Source organism: Mustela nigripes, chromosome 1, assembly GCF_022355385.1.
Source record: "Mustela nigripes isolate SB6536 chromosome 1, MUSNIG.SB6536, whole genome shotgun sequence".
In the NCBI taxonomy this organism is placed as follows: Eukaryota; Metazoa; Chordata; class Mammalia; order Carnivora; family Mustelidae; genus Mustela; species Mustela nigripes.
The window spans coordinates 41,651,270-41,674,136 of record NC_081557.1 but is presented as its reverse complement, the minus strand read 5'-3'; the positions used below and the strand labels follow the sequence as shown (position 1 = coordinate 41,674,136).

The following is a 22,867-nucleotide window of genomic DNA, read 5'->3' as shown; positions in this document are numbered from 1 at the left end:
ATAACTTTTTTATGCAGTGGGAAACCAAATAATTCACCAGACTCACTTTATTGTGATATTCACTTTTTTGTGGTAGTCTAGAACCAAACCCATGATAGCTCTGAGTTATGCCAATGTATTTATATATCCTTATGTCTGGTACAATACTTATAACTTAGTATCTTCACCATTTAGCTGTTGACAATTTTTGGCTATCGTCTATCCCTCAGCAGTAACTTCTATAGCCTTCCTGAGAAGACTTTTTGTTCTAATATCCAGAAAATGGACCAAAAAAACTCATCAGTCTACTTACAGAACTCTTATACCTGTTTTTCAGCCAACTATTTTCCCCACATTCAACGCTAACTGAGGTCACTTCTTTCTCCACAAGGAGAAAGAAACACTGAATTCAAGCCTATGTCTTTACTTCCATTTGAACTGATCTTCACCATTAGGATAAGAACATCCAAGAAAACAAAATCCCTGGCAGACAGAGGAAAATGAAGGAGAAAGGGGAGAAGGGGAGAAGCTGCCAAGAAGTATAGGAAGGAGGGGGACTATCCTGGAAGGGACACTGCAGAAGGAATACCAGACCAGGAGACAAGAGGCCTGGCTCCTAATCTGGCCTCTTCCATGAATGCAGTGTGTGATCTTGAATAAATTTAATTCCTCTCTGGATCCCAGTTTCCTCCTCACTCTGATATTTTTATTAAATTAGAAATGGAAAAGAAAGGGCAGCTGGGTGGCTCAGTTGGTTAAGTATCTGCCTTTGGCTCAGGGTCATGATCCCAGGGTTCTGGGATCTCTCTCTCTGTGTCACATAAATAAATAAAATCTTGGGCGCCTGGGTGACTCAGTGGTTTGAGCCGCTGCCTTCGGCTTGGGTCATGGTCTCAGGGTCCTGGGATCGAGTCCCATATCGGGCTCTCTGCTCAGCAGGGAGCCTGCTTCCCTCTCTCTCTCTCTGCCTGCCTCTCTCTCCATCTACTTGTGATCTCTCTCTGTCAAATAAATAAATAAAATCTTTAAAAAAAAAAAATTAAAAAAAATAAAATCTTAAAAAAAAAAAAAAAAAGGTAAAAGAAGTATTAAGAGATCATTCACATTCATACCAGGCCTTGACTCTGAGTTCCAAGGTAGGACACAAGCTCTCTTAATAGACAGACCATCTCAATGCCCATCTCTGAGGTATAAAACAAAGACTCTGAAGACAACCTGCTCCAAACATAGGACACTAGCACCACACAAATTGATTAAAAACCTAAAATCATTTTAGGACTGTCCTCTTGCTGACACAAATCTATCCCACTGATCAAAAGGCACAGAAACAAAGATGCCTGACTGGCTCAGTCAACAGAACACACAACTCTCAATCTTGGGGTCATGAGTTCAAGCCCCATGTTGGGCATAGAATTTTCTTTAAAAAGTGGCGGGAGGGGGGGGGAGGTGTGGGAAGAAACACATAATGAAAGCAAACCCCATGGATTTAGCACACTCTGTGGTTCAGAGAGCCGAGGAGCTTAAAATTTAAAAAAGGAAACATTATACAGCAAAGGTTTCAATGACCTAGAAGAGTCTACTGCAGATGATTACTCCAGTCGGGGATAGGAAAGCAGGTGCACAGGGTTCTCCCCAGAGGGGCAGAAACCATCTTACCTGAGGTACTGAGGCTTCCTGATGTGAGTTTTCTCTGCCGGTTTTCCTGGTAATGTAACAGATGGGACCACAAGGCTGATTTCCCCTGGAACCAACACAAAGGAGAAACACCTATCATTTCAGATTTCAGAGGCCAAGGCACCCAGTGAACAGAGTCATAGATACTTTTAACATATAGACATGGGCTTTTACTAAAAAGTATCTGTACTATTATTTCCTTATATCGATGTACACCCAGATGAAGTGTATATAAATATATCAACCTACTAAAATGTAGGAAAAATATAAAGAAAAATGGAAAGGAAAAGAAAAGAGAAATGTCCACCACTTCAAACAGGACATGGCCAAAAAGAGTCTATGAATAGACCAGTGGATAAGAAAGAAAAAAAGCAAACAACCTATCAACTTCTGCTTTGGTTAAAGGCCAGCCTGGGTAGAGCATGACTACTTCTGTACAGAGGAGCTAATATCTAGTCTGCAAGACCCTAAGATAGCTCCTGAATTTCCTAAAACACTTAAAGGCATTATTGCCCTTTGCTCAGGCTGAGGAGAATAAGCTGTCATTAAGATGAGGATTTACTATTGAAGGTAAAAATGAAGAAGCCTGCAGGAAGGTACACTGGCATTTAACTATAGTTAATATACAGAACCTTAACATTTGGAAATGTAAGAGCTGCAGTTTAAACTATCTGAGACATATAGTAATTTGTCATTTTACCAAGGCACAAGTCTGATTAACATTTGCAAGCCTGATGTAAGGGAGCCATTTGCTTAGGTGATGAATGAGCCCAGCTGGCCATCCAGCCATTGCTTTGTCTCTTTCTAGTCATCCTGCAGTACACGGTGCCCCTTGTTATGTGATTAAAAACTTTATTTTAGATTCATGGTAAATGTTTCTATATAGCTGATATAATGTAAACACAGTATTATGGTTTTTTAGTAGTAGGATTTATTATAATAATTTTATAAATTACTTCAGTTCCATATTTCAGAGAAGTGATAGTAATAATAATGGAAGCTACCATGTCCTGAGACTTGCTACAAACTAAGCACTATGTTATATGTTCAAAATATAATACTTTATTTAATGCTCTCAATTATTCTACAGGATAGGTACCTCTATGCTCATTCTCTTTAGAAAAGAGCAAACTGAGCATTCGAAAGATTAAGTAACCTGTAAAGGATCACACAGATAGTAAACAGAGTGTTGGGATTCAAGCTTCAATCTAATGTCAGAACAACTGCTCCCAATTATATTATATAGACTTACCTGGAAGAGATCATTTAACTTATGAAGTTATATATTCTGAAATAAAATGTTATGCTCTCAGATGAATGTGAGGATTTAAGGTTTCAAGATTTGTCCCTTGAAGAGCTGATAATCTATTTTGTTTCTATTCATTTGATAGATTTTAGGGGGCAGAAATCAAGCATTTGAATGGAAGAAAATCCTCACCTATAGATTAGCAAGCTGTTAACATAAACTTGCAGTATGTTTGGATATCCTATAAGATTTAACCAACTTTAAAAAAAAGAAAAGAAAAGAAAAGAAAGATCGGTGCCTGGGTGTCTCAGTTAAGTATTTGCCTTTGGCTTAGGTCATGATCCCAGGGTTCTGGAATTGAGCCCTGCATCAGGCTCCCTGTGGGGAGTCTGCTTCTCCCTCTGTTCATCACCCCCACTTATGCTCTCACTCTGCTCTTTCCCTATCTCTCAAATAAATACATAAATCTTAAAAAAAAAAAAAGGATTTAACAAGCTTAAAACAAAACCCAATAATCATAATGGTATTAAAAACACACACAAGTTAAAACTAGAAAAGACTATTTTATTCATTGAAAAACCAAGTATTTTTTTAAAATTATGTTCAACAATATCAACAAGACTTACAACTTCTATACACTAACTGGTACATTGATATAATATATGTGAAAGACAACACGAGAGCTTAAAATATTCACACTCTTTGATTTAGTAATTCAACTTCCAGAAATCTGTCCATCCCTCTACCAAAACAGAGTAGGCTCCTGAAAGGGCAGGGACTTTGGCTTATTCATCACTGTAGCCCCAGAATCTAGGAAGACTGGGAAGGCAGCCTCCCTTAATAGACCTGTGTGCATGTGACATACACTAAGTACAGCCGGTCACCAGAGAGCCCTCACATACAACTGAAAAGCCAAAGGCTAGAGCAGCACCAGCCCGCCATGCCAGAAGGGATGCTCTGGTTCACAGTCATTTTACTAGAGCGAGAGCAAAGGCAGGAGTGAGAGTGCAGCAGCTGGGCTAAGGCTCAGTGATAGAGCACTGGGGTCTTTCTAGTTCAGGAGATACTAATAATTCTTTTTCCTCCTTTGCACAGAAGCTGATTGAGACTGCAAGGTTCAATTTAGCCTAATTACCCATTTAGGGTATTATATAGGGAAAGCAAGATATAGATAGCACTGGATTCTCTAAGGATGTCATACACAGGTGAGAAACCACCCATTTTCACTTACTCAAAGGGCAAAAGTTACAAAACCAGTATGAAAACCAAACCTCACCTCTTAGCATTAGAAGAATATACTGGAGAAGGATGCCCATCTCCTTGAAAAATGTCATTGAAAACCCAGAGAGTTGTGAGCAGTCATGGCCAATAACAAAGTTTAGGAAGATAGCAGCAAAAACTGCTGTTTGGGTTCTCTCTACTTTTGAATAGATTAAAACAGGTAGTTGATCAGTAAGGTACCCTCAGAAAAAGGCAATAAGATCACTCTCAGAGTGAATTTGGTCACAATCTAGGTGATCACAGGATCATGCATAATGCATGATGATAAGTAACCAGGTTATAGAACTTCTGGACTGGAACATAACCAGAGAATGTCTCACCAGAAGAAAGGTGTTCTACACACACGCTAGCAAAGTAAAGGCCTAAGGAGAACACGCAGTAGAAACGCAACATGGATGGTCACAATCTGCAGCTGAACATGTATGGGTCCCCGAGGGAATAAACGCCCTGCCAGAAAGAACATACCCTTGCTTCCCTCTGGTGACAATGTCAGTGCTTCACTTGTAGTGCTCCAAATGCAAGATTCAGAACAAAACGGGACCTCAGTTGAAAAGTCCCCATTATTTTGTATTAGTTTCTCACTAAACAAGTAGCCTTTATCTATCCAAACTGAAGGGGGAGTCAAATGGGCTCCAAAAAATATTTCTCATGCTATGGGAATTTTTTAAGAATATGGCTGCAAAGCCTCAGGGAACAGGTTTAGAACATGTGATGATATAGTATTATTTCTTAAAATGCAGGAGAAGGCTAACTCTCTAGAAATTTTATGGCAACATCAAAGGCGGAGGGGTGTATACTTTGCGGAAAAGCTAAAGAGCTCAACTATAAACGTCGGGATCGCTCAACTTAAAAATGATAAAATAATTATGTATATATTCTACTCATTTGTTATACAGAAAAGGAAAGAAACAAATTCTTCATGTAGAGCCTCGCATAATAGCCATAGTTTGTTATATTCCTACCACATGCCAGGTATTTATGTTTATTATATCTAATTATCATAACCCTCAAAGGTAGATTGGATTAATTCCAGGGATATGGATAAAGAAAATGAGATTCAAAAATCACAAGTTACTGGAAGTCATCCAGCAGAGCTAGGATTCAAATCCCAGTCTTTCTGACTCCAAAGTCAGATTCATAGTTTTAGGTCTTCAACACTTACTATGGTATCACCTAAAAATTAGGTACGGACATGAAAAACTTATTATTAGGTAAAAAAAAGCAAGTTAGGGGCGCCTGGGTGGCTCAATGGGTTAAACCTCTGCCTTCGGCTCAGGTCATGATCTCAGGGTCCTGGGATCCGGCCCAGTGTTGGGCTCTCTGCTCAGCAGGAAGCCTGCTTCCCCCCCACCCTTCTCTTTGCCTACCTGTGATCTCTCTCTCTGGGTCAAATAAATAAATCTTAAAAAAAAAAAAAAAAAGCAAGTTACGAACATTACATATAGTTATGATCCCATTTGGATTTTTAAAATGTTTTACTGAACTATAATTCACATTACCATAAATCCACACTTACAAAGTATACGATTATCTGTTACCAAAAAAGAAAAAGAAAAAAAAAGGGTGCCTGGGTGGCTCAGCTGGTTAAGCAACTGCCTTCAGCTCAGGTCATGATCCTGGAGTCTGGGGATGGAGTCCTGCATTGGGCTCCCTGACTGTCATGGAATCTGCTTCTCCTTCTGACTCTGCCCCCTCACATGTTCTCTCTCTCGTTCTCTTTCTCTAAAATAAATAAATACAATCTTAAAACAACAACAAATGTGGTTTTTAGTACGTTCACAGATTTGTATAACCATCACCACTACCTAATTTTAGAATACTGTCATCACCCAAAAAGAAACACCATACCCATCATCCGTCACTCCCTATTCTTTCTTCAGGCCCGTCTGACATCCCCTAATCTGCTTTCTATGGATTTGTCTATTCTGGTCATTTTACATACATGGGATCATACAGTATGTGGTCTTTTGTGACTGGCCTCTTTCACTTAGTATGTTGAACCATGTATCATCCCTCAGTCCTTTTACTGCTTAACTATATTCCACTGTATAGATACAACACATTTACTGTATCTATTCATCAACTGATAGACATCTGTGTTGTTCTATTTCTGGCCTACTAGGAATAATGCTATGAACATTTGTATAAGTATTTTTATAGACACATTTCCATTTATCTTGAGTAGGTAGCTCAAAGTGGACTCACTGTGTCATGCAACACCATGATTAATATTTTTGTTAAATGTTAAATTGTTTTGTTAAATGTTAAAGTGGCTGCACCATTTTACATTCCCACCAGCAAAGTGTGAAGGTTCTAATTTCTCCAGATCCTCACTAAACTTATTACTGTCTTTTTTATTTTAGTTATCTTAGTGGATATAAAAAAGTATCTCATTTTGGTTGGATTTTTAAATATCCATAGTATGTAGGTACGATGTACACAGAAAAATGTTTTGGAAAAAAAAAAAAGAAAAAAAAATGTTCTGAAGGACAGATATGGTAGACAGTCTCTATACCCATGACAATAGCACTCCAGAAAAGCAGAGATCTTAGTCTGTTTTGTTCACCAAGGTACCTCAAGTGCCTTCAACAACAACACCTGGCACACTGTCAGCCCTTGATAAACGGATACTTACATGTATTTTCTATTTTATCTATATTAAAACCTTTTTTTTTCAAGAAGTTTACTTTAGAGAGCGAGAGAAAATGTAAGTGGGGAGAGGGGCAGAGGGAGAGAATCTCAAGCAGACTCCCAGGGCTCGATCTCTATGAGATCTCTTAGGGCATGACCCACAAGATCATGACATGAGCTAAAATCACAAGTTGGACACTTAACCAACTGCACCACCCAGATGCCCCTAAAACTGCTTTTGAAAAGATTTCAAATTCTCTTCAAATTTAAAAAATGTATAAAAGTAGGGGTGCCTGGGTGGCTCAGTTGGTTAAGTTACTCCAGCTCTGGTCATGATCCTGGAGCCCCAGGATCAAGTCCTACATCAGGCTTCCAACTCAGTGGGGAGTCTGCTTCTCCCTCTGACTCTCCTTGCTCTCGTGCTCTCTTTCTTATTCTCTCTCTCTCAAATAAAATCTTTTAAAAAATGCATGAAAGTAAAAATTGTCCATCTTGACTAGTTGACTAGCTATTCCAGAGTATTCTGAAATAAAGAAATTCTCTGTTATCAAGCAGCAAAAATCAAACTTACTCAATTTCCTGCAGTCCTTTCTCAAATCCTTAGACAGTTAAGCTATCTGTATATAAAAGAAATATTAATTACAGAGCTTTTCCCACTAGGAATGTACCATTAGTAAAGGACCTGTAGAGTACATTTGGTACTTATGAGCTCTCTCATCCCACACGGCATGCACCATTTTTCAAAGCCAGCCAGCTAGAAGAGTATGGGAAAGCTAGAAGTGAAAGGAGAAAGAGATTTTGCTCAGCAGGGAGAGTCTGCACAATCCTTACCTGCTTTACTTGTAGCCCATGACTCCAGATCCTCTCTAGGAGGTCACAAAGGCTGGCAATCAAGGTGTTCTCCTCCACCCCTGTGATGTTCACCTCCCCGTGCCCTAGTTCCACAGCCTCTCGGCCCATCTTCTCCACCAGCATCCTCTTGGTCTACAAGGAATCAATCAATAGGATTAGATAATCATGGTGAGCAGGAGGATCACATTCAACTACAGAGGGCTGTGGTGACCCACACAGTACATCTGCTGGGCTGGGAAGGACAAAATGAGTGAGACCAAGAGACATTAAATGTATTTATCCCCCAGTTACAAAGATAAAAACACAGCAATCACTGTATGACCCTGGGCAAGTGATGCCATCACTCTGGATTAATTTTTTTGCATTTATGAGATGAAAAGAGTTGAATAAAACCCTTTGGTCACATCAGTTTCAACATTCTCTGTTTCTCAATGTTTAACTGATCTTACCAAACAAACCTGTAAGCATTTAAGGCTAGAAATATATCTAAAGTACCTGTCAAGGGGATCAAAATTAAGGACAAATAATTTTTTTTTCTTTCAAGATTTTATTTAAATTCAAGTTAGTTCGGTTTCACTTATTTGTGGAGCATAACAAATAGCATGGAGGACAATGGGTGTTAGAGAGGAGAAGGGAGTTGGAGGAAATTGGAAGGGGAGGTGAACCATGAGAGACTATGGACTCTGAAAAACAATCTGAGGGTTTTGAAGGGGCGGAGGGTGGGAGGTCAGGGAACCAGGTGGTGGGTATTATAGAGGGCACGGATTGCATGAAGCACTGGGTGTGGTGCAAAAATAATGAATACTGTTATGCTGAAAATAAATAAAAAATATTTTTAAAAATTCAAGTTAGTTCACATATAGTATTAGTTTCAGGGGTAGAATTTAGTGATTCATCAGTTGCATATAATACCCGAGTACTCATTACCTCAAGTGCCCTCCTTAGTGCCCATCACCCAACTACCCCAAATTTACCCACCTCCCCTCTAGCAATCCTCAGTTTGTTCCCTATAATTAAGAGTGTCTTGGGTGCCTGGGTGGCTCAGTAGGTTGGGCCACTGCCTTTGGCTCAGGTCATGATCTTGGGGTCCTGGGATCGAGTCCTGCATCGGGCTCTCTGCTCGGCGGGGAGCCTGCTTCTCTCTCTCTCTCTCTCTCTCTCTGCCTGCCTCTCCATCTACTTGTGATCTCTCTCTATCAAATAAATAAATAAAATCTTTAAAAAAAAATAAAAAATAAAAAATAAAATTAAATTAAAAAAAAAAGTGTCTGATGGTTTGCCTCCCCTGTCTTTATCTTATTTTTCCTTCCTTTCCTCTATATTCGTTTTCTTAAATTCCACATACAAGTGAAATCATGTATTTATCTCTTTTTGACTTATTTCACTTAGCAAATATCCTCTAGATTTAGCAAATCAGACTTAGCAAATACCCTCTAGTTCCATCCGTGTTGTCGTAAATGGCTCAGTAATATTCTGCTGTACATATATACACATCTTTTTAAAAAATGTTTTATTTTTTGTCAGAGACACAAAGAGAGAGCATAAGCAGAGGGAGCAACAAGCAGAGGGAGAGGCAGGTACCCTGTTGAGCAAGAAGCTCAATATGGGACTCACCTCAGGCCCTTGGGATCATGACCTGTGCCAAAGGCAGACACTTAACCGACTGAGCCACCCAGACGTCCCTATACCACATCTTCTTTATCCATTCATCAGTGGATGGACATCTGGGCTCTTTCCATAATTTGGGGTGCATGTGCCCCTTCAAATTAGCATTTTTGTATCCTATGGATAAATACCCAGTAGTACTATTGCTGGATCATACAATAGTTCTATTTTTAACTTTTTAAGGAACCTCCATACTGTTTTCCACAGTGGCTATACCAGCTTGCATACCCACCCACGATGTAGGAGGGTTCCCCTTTCTCTGCATCCTCACCAACATCTGTTGTTTCCCAAGTCTTTACTTTTAGTCATTCTGACCAATGGGAGGGGGTATCTCAATGTGGTTTTGATTTGTATTTCCCTGACCCTGAGTGATGTTGAGCATTTTTTAATGTATCTCTTAGCCATTTGTATGTCCTCTTTGGAAGAAATGTCTGTTCATGTCTTCTGCCCATTTCTTTTTTTTTAAGATTTTATTTATTTATTTGACAAATAGAGATCACAAGTATGCAGAGAGGCAGGCAGAGAGAGAGAGAGGAGGAAGCAGGCTCTCTGCTGAGCAGAGAGCTCAATGTAGGGCTTGATCCCAGGGAGCTCAATGTAGGGCTTGATCCCAGGACCCTGAGATCATGATCTGAGCTGAAGGCAGAGGCTTTAACCCACTGAGCCACCCAGGCGCCCCTTCTGCCCATTTCTTAATGCTTATTGGGTTTTTATGTGCTGTGTTTGATTAAGTTCTTCATAGATTTTTGGATACGAGCTCTTTATTTTATGTCATTTACAAATATCATCTCCCATCCCAGGGGTTGCCTTTTAGTTTTGTTGGTTGTTTCTTTTGCTGTGCAGAAACTTTTATCTGGATGAAGTCCCAATAGTTCTTTGTTTCCTTTTCCTCTGGTGACGTGTTCAGTAAGAAGCTGCTACATCTGAGGTCAAAGAGGTTGCTGCCTGTGTTCTCCCCTAGGATTTTGATGGTTTTTCTGTCTCACATTTAGATCTTTGATCCATTTTGAATTTATTTGTGTGTGTTATAAGAAAGTGATCGTGCATGTTGCTGTCCAGTTTTCCTAACACCATTTGTTGAGGACTGCCATTTTTTCCACTAAATATTCTTTCCTGCTTTGTTGAAGATTAGTTGACCTTAGAGTTGAGGGTTTATTTCTGGGCTCTCTATTCTGTTCCATTGACCTATATATCTGTTGTTGTGCCAATACCATACTGTCTTGATGATTATGGCTCTGTAATACAGCTTGAAATCTGGAATTTTTTATGCCTCCCGCTTTGCTCTTCTTTTTCAACATTACTTTGGCTACTGAGGGTCTTTTCTGGTTCCATACAAATTTTAGGATTGTTTGTTCTGACTCTCTGAAAAATGGTGGTGTTATTTTGATCACAACTGTATTGAGTGTGTAGATTGCTTTGGGAAGTATAGACATTTTAACAATATTTGTTCTTCCAATCCACGAGTATGGAATGTTTTTCCATTTCCTTGTGTCTTCAATTTCTTTCATAAGTGTTCTATGGTTTTCAGAATAATTTACTTGTAAGTAAAAATTTTCAAATGCTTGTTATAAAACAAAAACCAAAAAAAAACACTGTATAACGGTAATTTCAACTATGTGCCAGGCACTGTATTAAACACTGCAACTGAGAAAAGTATTACTACTGTTCCCAATGTACTAATAAGGAAATTGAGGTCAGAGAACTTAAGGAACTTGCCAAAATCACACAGCCAAAAAGTAGCAGATCTGGCCTCTGAATCTAACTCTGCCTGAATACTGAGTTCAAGTCCTTAACTAAGATTTAATTCGGTTATAAATTTCTGACATACAAAAATTTAAAGAGCAAGAAGAAAATCATCCCTAATTCCACCTTTAAGAAAATAATTCTTATTACTTTGGCATATTTTTTCCATTGTTGTTATTTTTAGTATTTTAAACATAAAAAAGACCTCATAATCATGTGGGTTTTTTTATATATACATATATATATATATATATATCTCACACACTATTATAACCATCACCCAAGTTAAGAAATAAAACACTGCCCATTCATATCTTTGAAACATCCCATGTGTCCTCTCTAAATTACCTTTTCACTCCTGAAATGACCACTATCCTGACCTACACAATAGAACTACAGAGAAGCAAAGAAATGCTTATCATCTTTATTTGCATTGCAAAACGAGGTGATTTAGTTTTGCCTGTACATTTTCTTTTGTGATTTGCTTGTTCATTAAACTTTATGTTTGTGAAATTCACACAGATTGATGGGGGCAACTGTTGTCCATGTCCATCACTGTACAGCATTCCATCATATGAATATACTACAATTCACTTATTAATTCTACTACTGATTAGCATTGGGTTGTTTCCTGTTTGGGGATACTACAAAGAATGCTGCTATAAGCTACTTGTACAGATCTCCTGAATCACACTGCAAAAATAGGGTTCTCTAGGGAAAATATCCAGAAGAATACTAGATAATGCCACATTGTTTTCCAAAGTGGTCACACTAATTTACACTTCCAATAGTACAAGAGTTCCTGTTGCTCTACAAATGGTAACCACCATTTGGCAGTGCTAGACTGATTACTGTATTTCTTCAATTCTAATAAATACATTATTCTGCGTATTAACATCTCTGATATTGGGATGTATTTCATAATCATTGTTAACCAAAGAATGGATATAACCTGGACTTGCATCTCAAAACCTGAGAATGAATGTTAGCCGCTTGGAAAAGAAACCTCAGAGTCAACAGAGAAGGCTTCTTTAGAGAAAGACAGCACCACCAATGTTCTTGATAGCAGAATAGCAGAAAAGACAATATTGTGTGGAAAATGATACCAATGACTCAGAGTAAGCCGATAGAAGCTGTGTTTTAAAACACCTGAATTCAAAATACCAGTACTGATATATCGTCTAATTAGTAACTGTAATGATTTCTTCTGGAAGAGAAAGTATATTGGATTTCATCCTATAAATGACCACTGTTAAGGACCTATTTAGAAACTGTCCCTGCTCCCCTTCCCCCAGGGGATTTACTTGGAGACAAGTCCCGGAAACCAGCTTTAGGTAACAAAGCCAAGATTCAAAAGTGGGTCAGGCCAGGTGGAGACATCCCATCAGTGTGGGGGATGCATACTGTCTCCCTGGTTACCAAGGAGTATGGACCCCGCCCTTTGGGAGCCTTTTGGGCGCCAATCCCAATCAAGGTGTAATAGGCTGGTTCAAATGTCTACTAGGGTAAATTGTAACTCAATTGGCCACCTAGCATCACTGTGGAGTTTCCTGTGTGTGTTACAATCTCATTGGCCACCTGTGCATGGCCAGGCCCCACCGCATGGCCTTTGCCCTTAAAAGCTAGTCTGTGAAGCAGAGAAGGTCACCCTGTCTTGTAGGAGGTGTGGCCCCGAACGTTCGGTTAGATTCTTGATGCTTGGCGCAAAATAAAGCTTTGCTTGACCTTCGCTTTGTATCAGTCTCCCTCCTTTAATCAGGGACCCATTATTGGGGCATAACAACCACCACTTACAAACTGAAAATGCAGGAAAATCTTTCTTTTCCACCGATGACTAAACAGGGTGTAGTAGAGATCAAGTTAGTTGAATTGTCCCAAAAATCATGGTACACTGATTTGGTTGACAGGCTATATTTTTATTAGAAATTACACTCATAGGCAATCCTCTCAGGCTCCCTCCCTCTTTGGGAGCTTTGTACTCTCAATAAACTTTGCTTTGCTGCCCAGGCAAGGAAGGAAGGGAGGGAGGGGGGGTGGGGAGGGGAGGGGAGGGAATATGAGGGAACCGAAGGCAAGGTGAAGACAAACCACAAGCTGATATCCTGCCACCCCCCCACCCCACCCCCACCCCCCCTAGGTGGGACAAGTGTGATATTCTTTCGGGCAATCTCCCATCTAACTTAATGTTAATGCCTTGCTAGAGGGGGAAAACAACCTTAATCAGACAAGGGCCTGTCTTTCAGAAACCTCCCTTTTTCCTTAACTCCCCCCAACCCCATAGTATATAATCAGTCACCCCTCAATCCCAGGCTGAAGTTCTTTCTGCTCAGAGGTCCTGTCCCCATGCCTCAATAAAACCACCATTTTGCACCAAAGATGTCTTAATAATTCTTTCTAGGCCTTTGGTTCCAGACTCCACCCCACTGAACCCCTCACCTACACTCCTAAACCACACGGAAGGAAGGGAGGAAGGGAGGGAGAAAAAGAGGGAGGGAGGGAGGAAGGAATTAATTCATAACTAAAACATGAAAAATTAAGAACAGCCATATTTTGGAGACCCTGGGTGGCCTGTCAGTTAAGCAACCAACTGTTGGTTTTGGCTCAGGTCATGATCTCCTGTCCAAGCCCCACATGGGCTTTCCGACTCAGCAGAGAGTCTGCTTCCCCTTTGCCCCTCTCCTTCTCACACACACACTCTTCTCCCTCTCTATCTCATAAACCTTAAAAAAAAAAAAAAAAAAGGTTTTATTTTAATCCAATAATCCTACTCCTAAGTATATGTCCAAAAGAACTGAAATCAGAATCTCAAGGAGCTATCTGTACTTCATGATCATTGCCCCATTATTCAAGATAGCCAAGACACGGAAACAATTCAAGTGTTCATCAAGAGATAAATGAGTAAACAAAATGTGGTACAGATATTCAATAGAATTTTACTATACAAAACAATATTATTCAGCCTTTAAAAAAGAAAGAAATCCTGCCTTCTGCAGCAACATGGATGAACCAAGAGAACATCATGCTAAGTGAAATAAGCTAGTCACAAAAGGACAAATACTGCACAATTCCATTTGTAAGAGGTACCCAAAATAGTCAAAATCGCAGAAGCAAACACAATGGTGGTTACTGGGAGAGGGGAAAGAGGGAAAATAGAGAATTGTTACTCTATAGGTATGAAGTTTCAGTACGTAAGGCGAATAATTTTAGAGGTCTGCTGGTCAATATAGCACTGATTTTTATTTTAATTGCAATATAGTTAACATAGTTACATTAGTTTCAGGTGTACAAAACTGGGGACTCAACAACTCTCTATACATTACTCAGTGCTCATCACAAAACCACAATGTTAGTTAAAAGCCAGCTCTTTGCCTACTCTGCCTAAACCTGTACAGTAAACATGTCAATTGGTCTCACTTTTTTTTTTTTAAGGATTTAATTTGTTTGTCAGAGAAAGAGAGAGAGCACAAGCAGGGGGAATGGCAGGCAGAGGGAGAAGCAGGCTCCCGGATAAGCAAGGAGCCTGATGTGGGACTTGATCCAAGAACCCTGGGATCATGACCTAAGACAAAGGCAGACATTTAACCAACTGAGCCACCCAGGTATCCCATCACTTTATTTTTTAAAATTTATTTTATCTTTTATTATTAATTTTATCTTTTTTTATTTTAATTCCAGTGTAATTAACATACAGTGTTATATTAGTCTCAGGTGTACAATATAGTGATTCCACAGTTCCATATATTACTCAGCGCTCATCAAGATAAGTGTACTCTTAATCCCCATCAGCTATTTCACCCATCCACCCTCCCATCTCCCTTCTGGTAACAATCTGTTCCCTACAGTTAAGAGTCTGTTTTTTGGTTTGTCTCTTTTCTTTGTTCGTTTAAGTTCAACACATGAGTGCAATCATGGTATTTTTCTTTGACTGACTTATTTCACTTAGCATTATAGCCTCTAGATCCACACATGTTGCTGCAAATAGCAAGATTTCATTCTTTATTCTGACTGAGTAATATTCCTATACATATCAATTGATGGACACTTGGGCTGCTTCCATAATTTGGCTATTGTAAATAATGCTACTATAATCTTTTTGAATTAGTGTTTTTGTATTCTTTGAGTAAATACCCAGTAGTACAGTTGCTGAAACATAGAACCCTATTTTTAATTTTTTGAGGAACCCACATACTATTTTCCATAGTAGCTGCACCAGTTTGCATTCTCACCAACTATGCACAACGGGTCCTTTTTCTCTACCATCCTTGTCAACACTTGTTGTTTCTTGTGTGTTTGATTTTAGCTATTCTGATAGGTGTGAGGTGGTATCTCATTACGGTTTTGATTTGCATTTCATTGATGATGACCATCTTTTCATGTGTCTGTTGGTCAGCTGTATGCCTTCTTTGGAGAAATGTCTGTTCAAGTCTGACATTTACTGGCGTTGAGTTGTGTAAGTTCTTTATATATTTTGGATACTAACTCTTTATTAGATAGGTCATTTGAAAATATCTTTTCCCATTTTTTTAGTTTTGTTAATTATTTCCTCTACTGTGCGAAAGTCTTTTATTTTGATGTAGTCCCAATAGTTTATTTTTGCATTTGTTTAGCTTGCCTCAAGAGACATATCTAGAAAAGATGTTGCTATGGCTGATGTCAGAGAAATTACTGCCTGTGCTCTCTTCTAAGATTTTTATGGTTTCAGGTCTCACATTTAGATCCTTGAGTTTATTTTTGTATTTGGTGTAAGAAAGTGGTCTAGTTTTATTCTTTTGCATGTAGCCATCCAGTTTTCCCAACACCATTTGTTGAAGAAACTATCTTTTTCCCGTTTCATATTCCTGCCTCCTTGTCAAAGATTAATTGACCAACTAATCATGGCTTTATTTCTGGACTATATTCTATTCCACTGATCTGTCTATTTTTAAACAAAGCACCTATTATTAACAATATATTATTGTGCACTTTAAAATACGTTAAGAGAATAGATCTCATGTTACTTATAGTTACCACAAAAACAAAAAAAAAACCCATAAAATAACATAAGAAAATTTTTGGAAGTGGTAGATATTTAGCACCTTAATTATGGTGACAGTGTCATGGGGTATGCGTATGTCCCACTTGTCAAAATGTATATATTAAAACATGTGTGTAGGGGCACTTGGGTGGCTCAGTCAGTTAAGCTACCAACTCTTGGATCTCACCTCAGGTCTTGATCTCAGGATCCTGAGTAGGTGTGGAGTCTACTTTAAAAAAAAAAAAAGGTGTGCAATTTTTTGCATATCAAGTATACCTCAATAAAGCTTAAAAACATTAAGCTGTCTGTAAAATTGAGAAAAAATATCCCAACAATAAGCTTAAACTGAACAACATACTTTGGCCTGGCACATAATTGGCACCCCGTAAATTTTTGTGTCTAGATAATGATATTACTGCCATCAAATTAAAACAGAGAAGCAAAAACATTTTCCTGTGTGTAAGATTAATCTGTTGAAGACAATTCAACTATAAGGATTTCATGTTAAGTAATGTAAGGTGTCTAAAATTGAAAAGTACATCCATCTCTCAGTTTTAAAAAGTACATATTAAGTTAATATCAAGGAAAGTGTGCTTGCTCTCTAGTAATGGTATATTTATTTAAAATAAATACACCTAAGTCCAAGTTAACAGGATCTTAAAATCAGTACTCTCCCATTATATTAACAAAATTTTTAAAACCAAGAAAGTGCTCAGAGCCCAGACGTAGTCCCCCCCACATCCCGCCCTGGCTGCCAAGGGAAAGAGCACATAAACAGAAGCAATTGTGGCTCACCTTGTTGCGGCATTCCTTCAGCAGGCCTTCTACAAACTTCCAGTTGGTTTGAGCAATCACTGATGGGGAGAGGTTGGATAGTTTCGGTTGGCGGATGGTACTGCCCATATTCCTGGCTTCCTGGATGTACTTCTACAGCAAAGAGAAAGATCAAGGCTGTTTGGATCCATGCACACAAACCACAGGTGACCAGTAATAATGAGAGCCTGAAGAGGGCACTACTATCACCCCACACTTTTTTATTGCCTCCTTTTGCTTACAGTTGGAGGTAGAAAGCTTAAAATGAAACTCTTGCAGCAAAAAGAAAAACTAAGACAATATTATGAGTTTTCTCTGATAAAAGGCATTCCATGAGTACTGTAATTACCTTTGCTTTAATGATGTAAGAGATAAAGAACACACAGCTAACACATAGCTAACATGGCTGCAGCATGTACAGCGCGGTGTACAAACCCAACCAAGTTTCAGAGTACTAATGAGATATCCATTTTCTCCACCACACTGCAAGGAGTTTAACTCTTCTGCCCATATAAAAAATATCTACCCTTACTATCATAAAGTATATTGCCTTGCTAAATTAGGGCCTGGAAAATAAGAGTGTGCATTTAAGACAACAACTCCATTTTCTGTTCTTCTACACTGTGCTGGTGATTCTCCATATGCTACTTTTTTTGACATACACACAGCAATTCAGTGAACTGCGCTATGACATCCCCTCAGCAGCACAAGTTTGTAACCAATATTTTCACCCTAGACTTTATTCCAGTAGTACAATTCTATCCATTCTATCTTCTGGTCCTCAGTCTGCCCCTCCTACCAACCACTAAGGTTAGACATTTCAATTCCTTCACCTGAACTACTGCTATCTGCCTCCTATTTTGTTACCTACCTCCTGCATCTCTTTACTCCAACTGATTCTGTCCACAGCCTCCATCACACAACTATCAAGCTTTTGACCCTCTATTTCCTCTACTTGAATGCTCTTAACTTTGTCTCTCACAATCCCATCAATGTCCGCAACAGGCTTAAAGGCAGAATCTAAGGCTTAAAGAGATGATGGCTTCCTCAGTCTTCGTTTGAATACTACCCCAGGTAGAACTGAGCTCTGATAATCAGAGATCAAACATTGACTTGCCTCTCACAAGGCCCTTTCAAAGACTGTTCTACTAAAGTTATTTGTGTATCAGTTTGTTCCCTTAATAAACTGGTATTCCTTGACAACAAGCCTACCTCCTGTCATCTTCATATTTCAAAGTGCTTACTACAATGATTTGACCAAGGAAACATGCTCAATAACCACTGCTGAAAAAATAATGTGGAGGTGAGGTGGAAGACCCAGGGGAGACTTCTAAAATAACACCAATACCCCAAATCCCTTATGCCACCTTCACAAAATGTCTAACCACAATCATATTCTATAAATCAGCAGTTAAAAACTCATAACCATACCTTGCAATTCTTATTCATTTAAAAAACAGCAAAGACAAAATGGTATTTGTTTTCCCATTCACTGAGGTATCAGACATATATGAAAACAATATGCTTTAACAGGTTTTAAGTGTATAAAATGTAAACCGCAGGGTCTTTTCTCAAAGAGAAGCTCCTGAAATGGGATTCTGAAGGTGAAGCTCCATTTTCACAACTCCTCTGCAACTAAGACAGGGTCTCCATCCTGAGGCTTAGAATAGAAACTTCACTGGGAACAAGTTACAGTAGAGCTAAGAAACTCAGCTGGTAGACTCAGGAGGTCAATTCAGAAATCCCTAATCCCCAGGGACCTGATGATAACATTCCTGTCTTTTGCTCCTCTAAGAAAAAAAGTCAAGATTATCGATTTTAAATTAAAATACACAAAAAAATAGAAGAAAAGCCCCCCACTCCCAAGTTTCAGATATTCACAGTATTAACCTAAGTACAGCTTTTCTTCCTTCTCACTCTAACAGAATTAACTTCTTTACTACCAGACTACACACTACACACTACACACACAAAAAGACTCACAAATTTCAAAAGTAATTCTCTCAAATTTTAGACTCTTATCTTCTGAGGTTCCTATCACACTCCTCAGAGTATCATTCATGACTGAGTACCAAAAGGACAGTGAAAGGCTCTCTTCTTAAGCGGGACATCATTCCTAATGGGACAACAAACAGGGTGTAGCTCAGGGAGAGGATCTACATGGTTAATAGCCAGATGTCACTTGCAGAACATCATACATGCTGGATTTGTCATAACCAAGTCCCAGTATCAGATATCAGGAACTAACTCTAGTATTAACCCTTCTTTATGGGGAGAGGTCATTGCTAAGACATTTGAATTAGACCAGAGGCCAAGGAAATGGGAAGGAGGAGAGTGCAGAATAGTCACAGCATCACTGTCACTCTTAACGTGTCTTACCTCTCTCTGGTCATTATCTAAACGCAGGTGTTCTGTGTGCTGCTTCTGCCTATCTTTCCGCCTCCACTGGGCAGGAGCATTCCTTTTTGTCCACCTGACAAAATTCAAGCAGATAAATTATGAACATCGCACTGAGAAAGTAAGGTCAAATTACTGACAGGAGAGAACCTGAACATCTAGGCAACAACACCGGCCATGGGAAAACCACCAAAAAGTCACCTGAGATAGCTCAGAGACCTTGAGGAAAAGGAGCTCAGACCTCAGTGTCTGGGTAAGAAAAACTCCCCAGGGAACACAGACATAGTTCTCTTAAAACATGTACCAAAAAACTTCATATGCAGACTCAAAACTATACACATTCAACTCTTGTCTGAGCTTTGATACGACCATCTACGAAAGTAACTAAAAAAGAGCAATGCTGCTAAAGTATCTCCTTTCAGTTCAGACTCCAATTATTTCAACTACCACTTACTGAAGACACAATGCTAGCTAGGTATGGTGTGGGATTTAGTCAAGAGATTATTGCAATCTATCTATAGCTTTCTGCAGCCTCGGGCATGCGGAGCTATCTCAATTTGCAGAGTACGGACAAGAATTAATTATACTTTGTCATCTGTATTTATTCTTGTTCAAACAAGTGAACAACCTGACAGTCTGGGTCTTTCCCATATTTGCTTTATAAAATTCCAGGAGTCTTCTACCAGCTCAGGCCCAGATACTGGAAAACCCTCACCATCTGTGGTTAGGGAGCTGGATCAGGGAATTCCTGAGGTTGACTCACTTGTTGCTGGCTGGCCCGGTGGAAAGTACATCAGACTGCAACTTAGGGAAAAAGCCTGGCTCATACTTCCCTTGTCCAATCTTCATGTCAAGTAAATGGGGGTGAATCGCAGTATGGTCAATTTTCGCCAGACGCAGTTCAATTGCTTTCTCTGAATGAGAATAACAAAAATAAGTCAAATATTTTTTGAAAACACACCACATTTTAAGCCATAAAATAAGTCTCAATACATTTAAGATCATTTGAATCATACAAAATATGTCCTCTAACCACAATAATCAATAATAACATCATAAAACTAAATAACACACTTCTATATAAAATTCATGGGTCAAAAGAGAAATCAAAAGAGAAATAAAGTATTCTGAAACTGAATAAAGATAAAAATATCAGCATATGTCATTAAAATATTACTTGAAAGGAGATTTACAGCATGAAATGCCTATTTTACAAAAGAAAGGTTTCAAACTAATGACCTCAGCTTCTACCTTAAGAAATCAGAAAAAGACAAGGAAAATAAATCCAGAAATACAAGAAAGGATATAATAAAGGCCAGAGTAAAATCAATGAAATAGCAAACAGAGAAAATTAAAAATCCAAACATTGGTTCTTTCAGATCAGTAAAACCAATTTTTAAAAGTCTGGTCAGGACAAAAAGGAAAAGAGACAAATTAACAGTATCAGGAATGAGGTGACATTGCTACGGATTCTATAGATATTAATACAGGAATATTCAAATAATTTAATACCAACAAATTTAACAATAGGTTAGATGAAAAGATTCCTTGAAAAACAAAAACTGCAAAAGCTCATTCAATAAGAAATAGATATGAATAGACCAATATCTACTTTAAGAATGAAATCTGTAGTTTATTTATTTATTTTTTTTGTAGTTTATTTTTAATTTTATTTTTTTAGGGGGCTCCACACCCAATGTGGGGCTTGAACTCACAACCTTGAGATTAAGAGTCACTTGCTATACTGACTGAGCCAGCAAGGGACCCCTGAATCTATAAGTTGAAATCTTCCCACAAAAAACTCCAGGCCCAGATGGCTTCACTGATGAATCCTGCCAAACATCCAAAGAAGAAATAGTACCAGTTACATAAGCTCTTCGAGGAAACTGAAGAGGAGCAAGCACTTGTCAACTGATTCTCTGAAGCCACCTTTATCATCCTAATACCAAATCAGACCATTACCAAAAAAACAACAACAACAACAAAAAAAAAAAAAAAAAAAAAAACAACCAAAAAAACTATGAATCAATATCCCTCAGGAACACAGATGCAAAAATTCTAAACAAAAGTTTAGTAAATCTAATCCAATAATATACAAAAAGGATAATACATCATGCCCAAATACAGTTTATTTCAGGAATGCAAGTTGATTCACACACTCAAAAATCAATGAATGGGGGCGCCTGGGTGGCTCAGTGGGTTGGGCCTCTGCCTTCAGCTCAGGTCATGGTCTCGGAGTCCTGGGATCAAGTCCCGCATTGGGCTCTCTGCTCAGCAGGGAGTCTGCTTCCCTTCTCTCTGCCTGACTCCCTGCCTGCTTGTGATCTCTCTCTCTGTCAAATAAATGGATAAAAATCTTAAAAAAAAAAAAAAAATCAATGAATGTCATTCACCAAATTAAAAAACTACATCTAATAACCATATAATTACCTCAACCGAGGCAGAAAAAGCAACATCCCCTCTGACAAAAACTCTAAGTTAACTAGTAACAGAAACAAATATCCATCTAGTAAAAGATATCCACTGAGAGGCACCTGGATGGCTCAGTTGGTTTAGCATCCAACTCTTGATTTTGGTTGAGGTCACGATCTCAGGAAATCGAGACTGAGCCCCATGTCAGGCTCCATACTCAGTGGGGAGTCTGCTCAAGATTCTCTTTCTCTCTCCATCTGCCCCTCCCCCTCCATGTGTTTGCTTGCTTGCTCCCTCAAAATAAATAAATAAATCTTAAAAAAAAAAAAGATATCCCTCTTTTTTTAAACCTATGGCTAACATCATACTTAATGGTGAATGCTTTCTCCTAAAATCAGGAATAACTCAACAATGTCCACTATCACCATGTCTTTTTGACACTGCAGTAAAGGTTCTAGCCAGTGCAATATGGCAAGATAAAGAAATAAAAGACATCTGGACTGAAAAGGAAAAAGTAAAACTATTATTATTAGCAGCTAAGATGATTATCTACGTAGAAAATCTGCTAGAATGTACAAAAAACTACTAGAAAAAAGTACAGTTTGGTTGAAGGACACATACCAATATGCAGAACTCATATTTCTATATATTAGCAATATTAATATTAACAATCAGAAATTAAAATTGTAAAATATCATTTATAATAATACCAAAAACTATAAAATATTTAAAAGATAAATCTGACAAAGGATATGCAAAACTTGCACAGTGAAAATTACATAACAATGCCGAGAGAAACTAAAGAAGACCTAAATGAATGGAGAGATATCCCATGTCCACAGAACAGAAAATTCAATAACATTAATGTGTCAAATCCCCGTAAATTATCTACAAATTCAAGACAATTTCAATCAAAATCTCAGAAGGTTATTTGTGAAAAGTGGTAAGCTGAATCCATATATATATGAAATACAAAGAACCCAGAACAGTTAAAGCAAGTGTGAATGAAGTCAGAGGACTAACATTACCTGACTTCAAGATTTTATATAAAGTTGCAGTAATCCAGACAGTGTGGTACTGATATGAATGTAGACTAAAAGATTAATGAAACTGAACAGAGAATCTAGAAATAGACTGACATGTATATAAATCATGGATAT

The 22,867-nt window shown here is 38.4% G+C and overlaps 1 protein-coding gene across 4 annotated transcripts in view; it reads right to left on the bottom strand.

Moving 5' to 3' along the window:
• DENND5A (DENN domain containing 5A) overlaps nt 1-22,867 on the bottom strand; it is a 97,235-nt gene that overhangs the window by 12,002 nt on the left and 62,366 nt on the right. For all 4 annotated transcript variants that reach the window (XM_059408620.1, XM_059408598.1, XM_059408604.1 and 1 more), the window contains 5 exons: nt 20,059-20,209; nt 19,278-19,371; nt 16,881-17,012; nt 7,643-7,795; nt 1,636-1,720 (listed from right to left, as the gene is read on the bottom strand). In XM_059408620.1, coding sequence (XP_059264603.1) covers nt 1,636-1,720; nt 7,643-7,795; nt 16,881-17,012; nt 19,278-19,371; nt 20,059-20,209 — 615 coding nt within the window. The remainder of the gene's footprint in view (nt 1-1,635; nt 1,721-7,642; nt 7,796-16,880; nt 17,013-19,277; nt 19,372-20,058; nt 20,210-22,867) is intronic.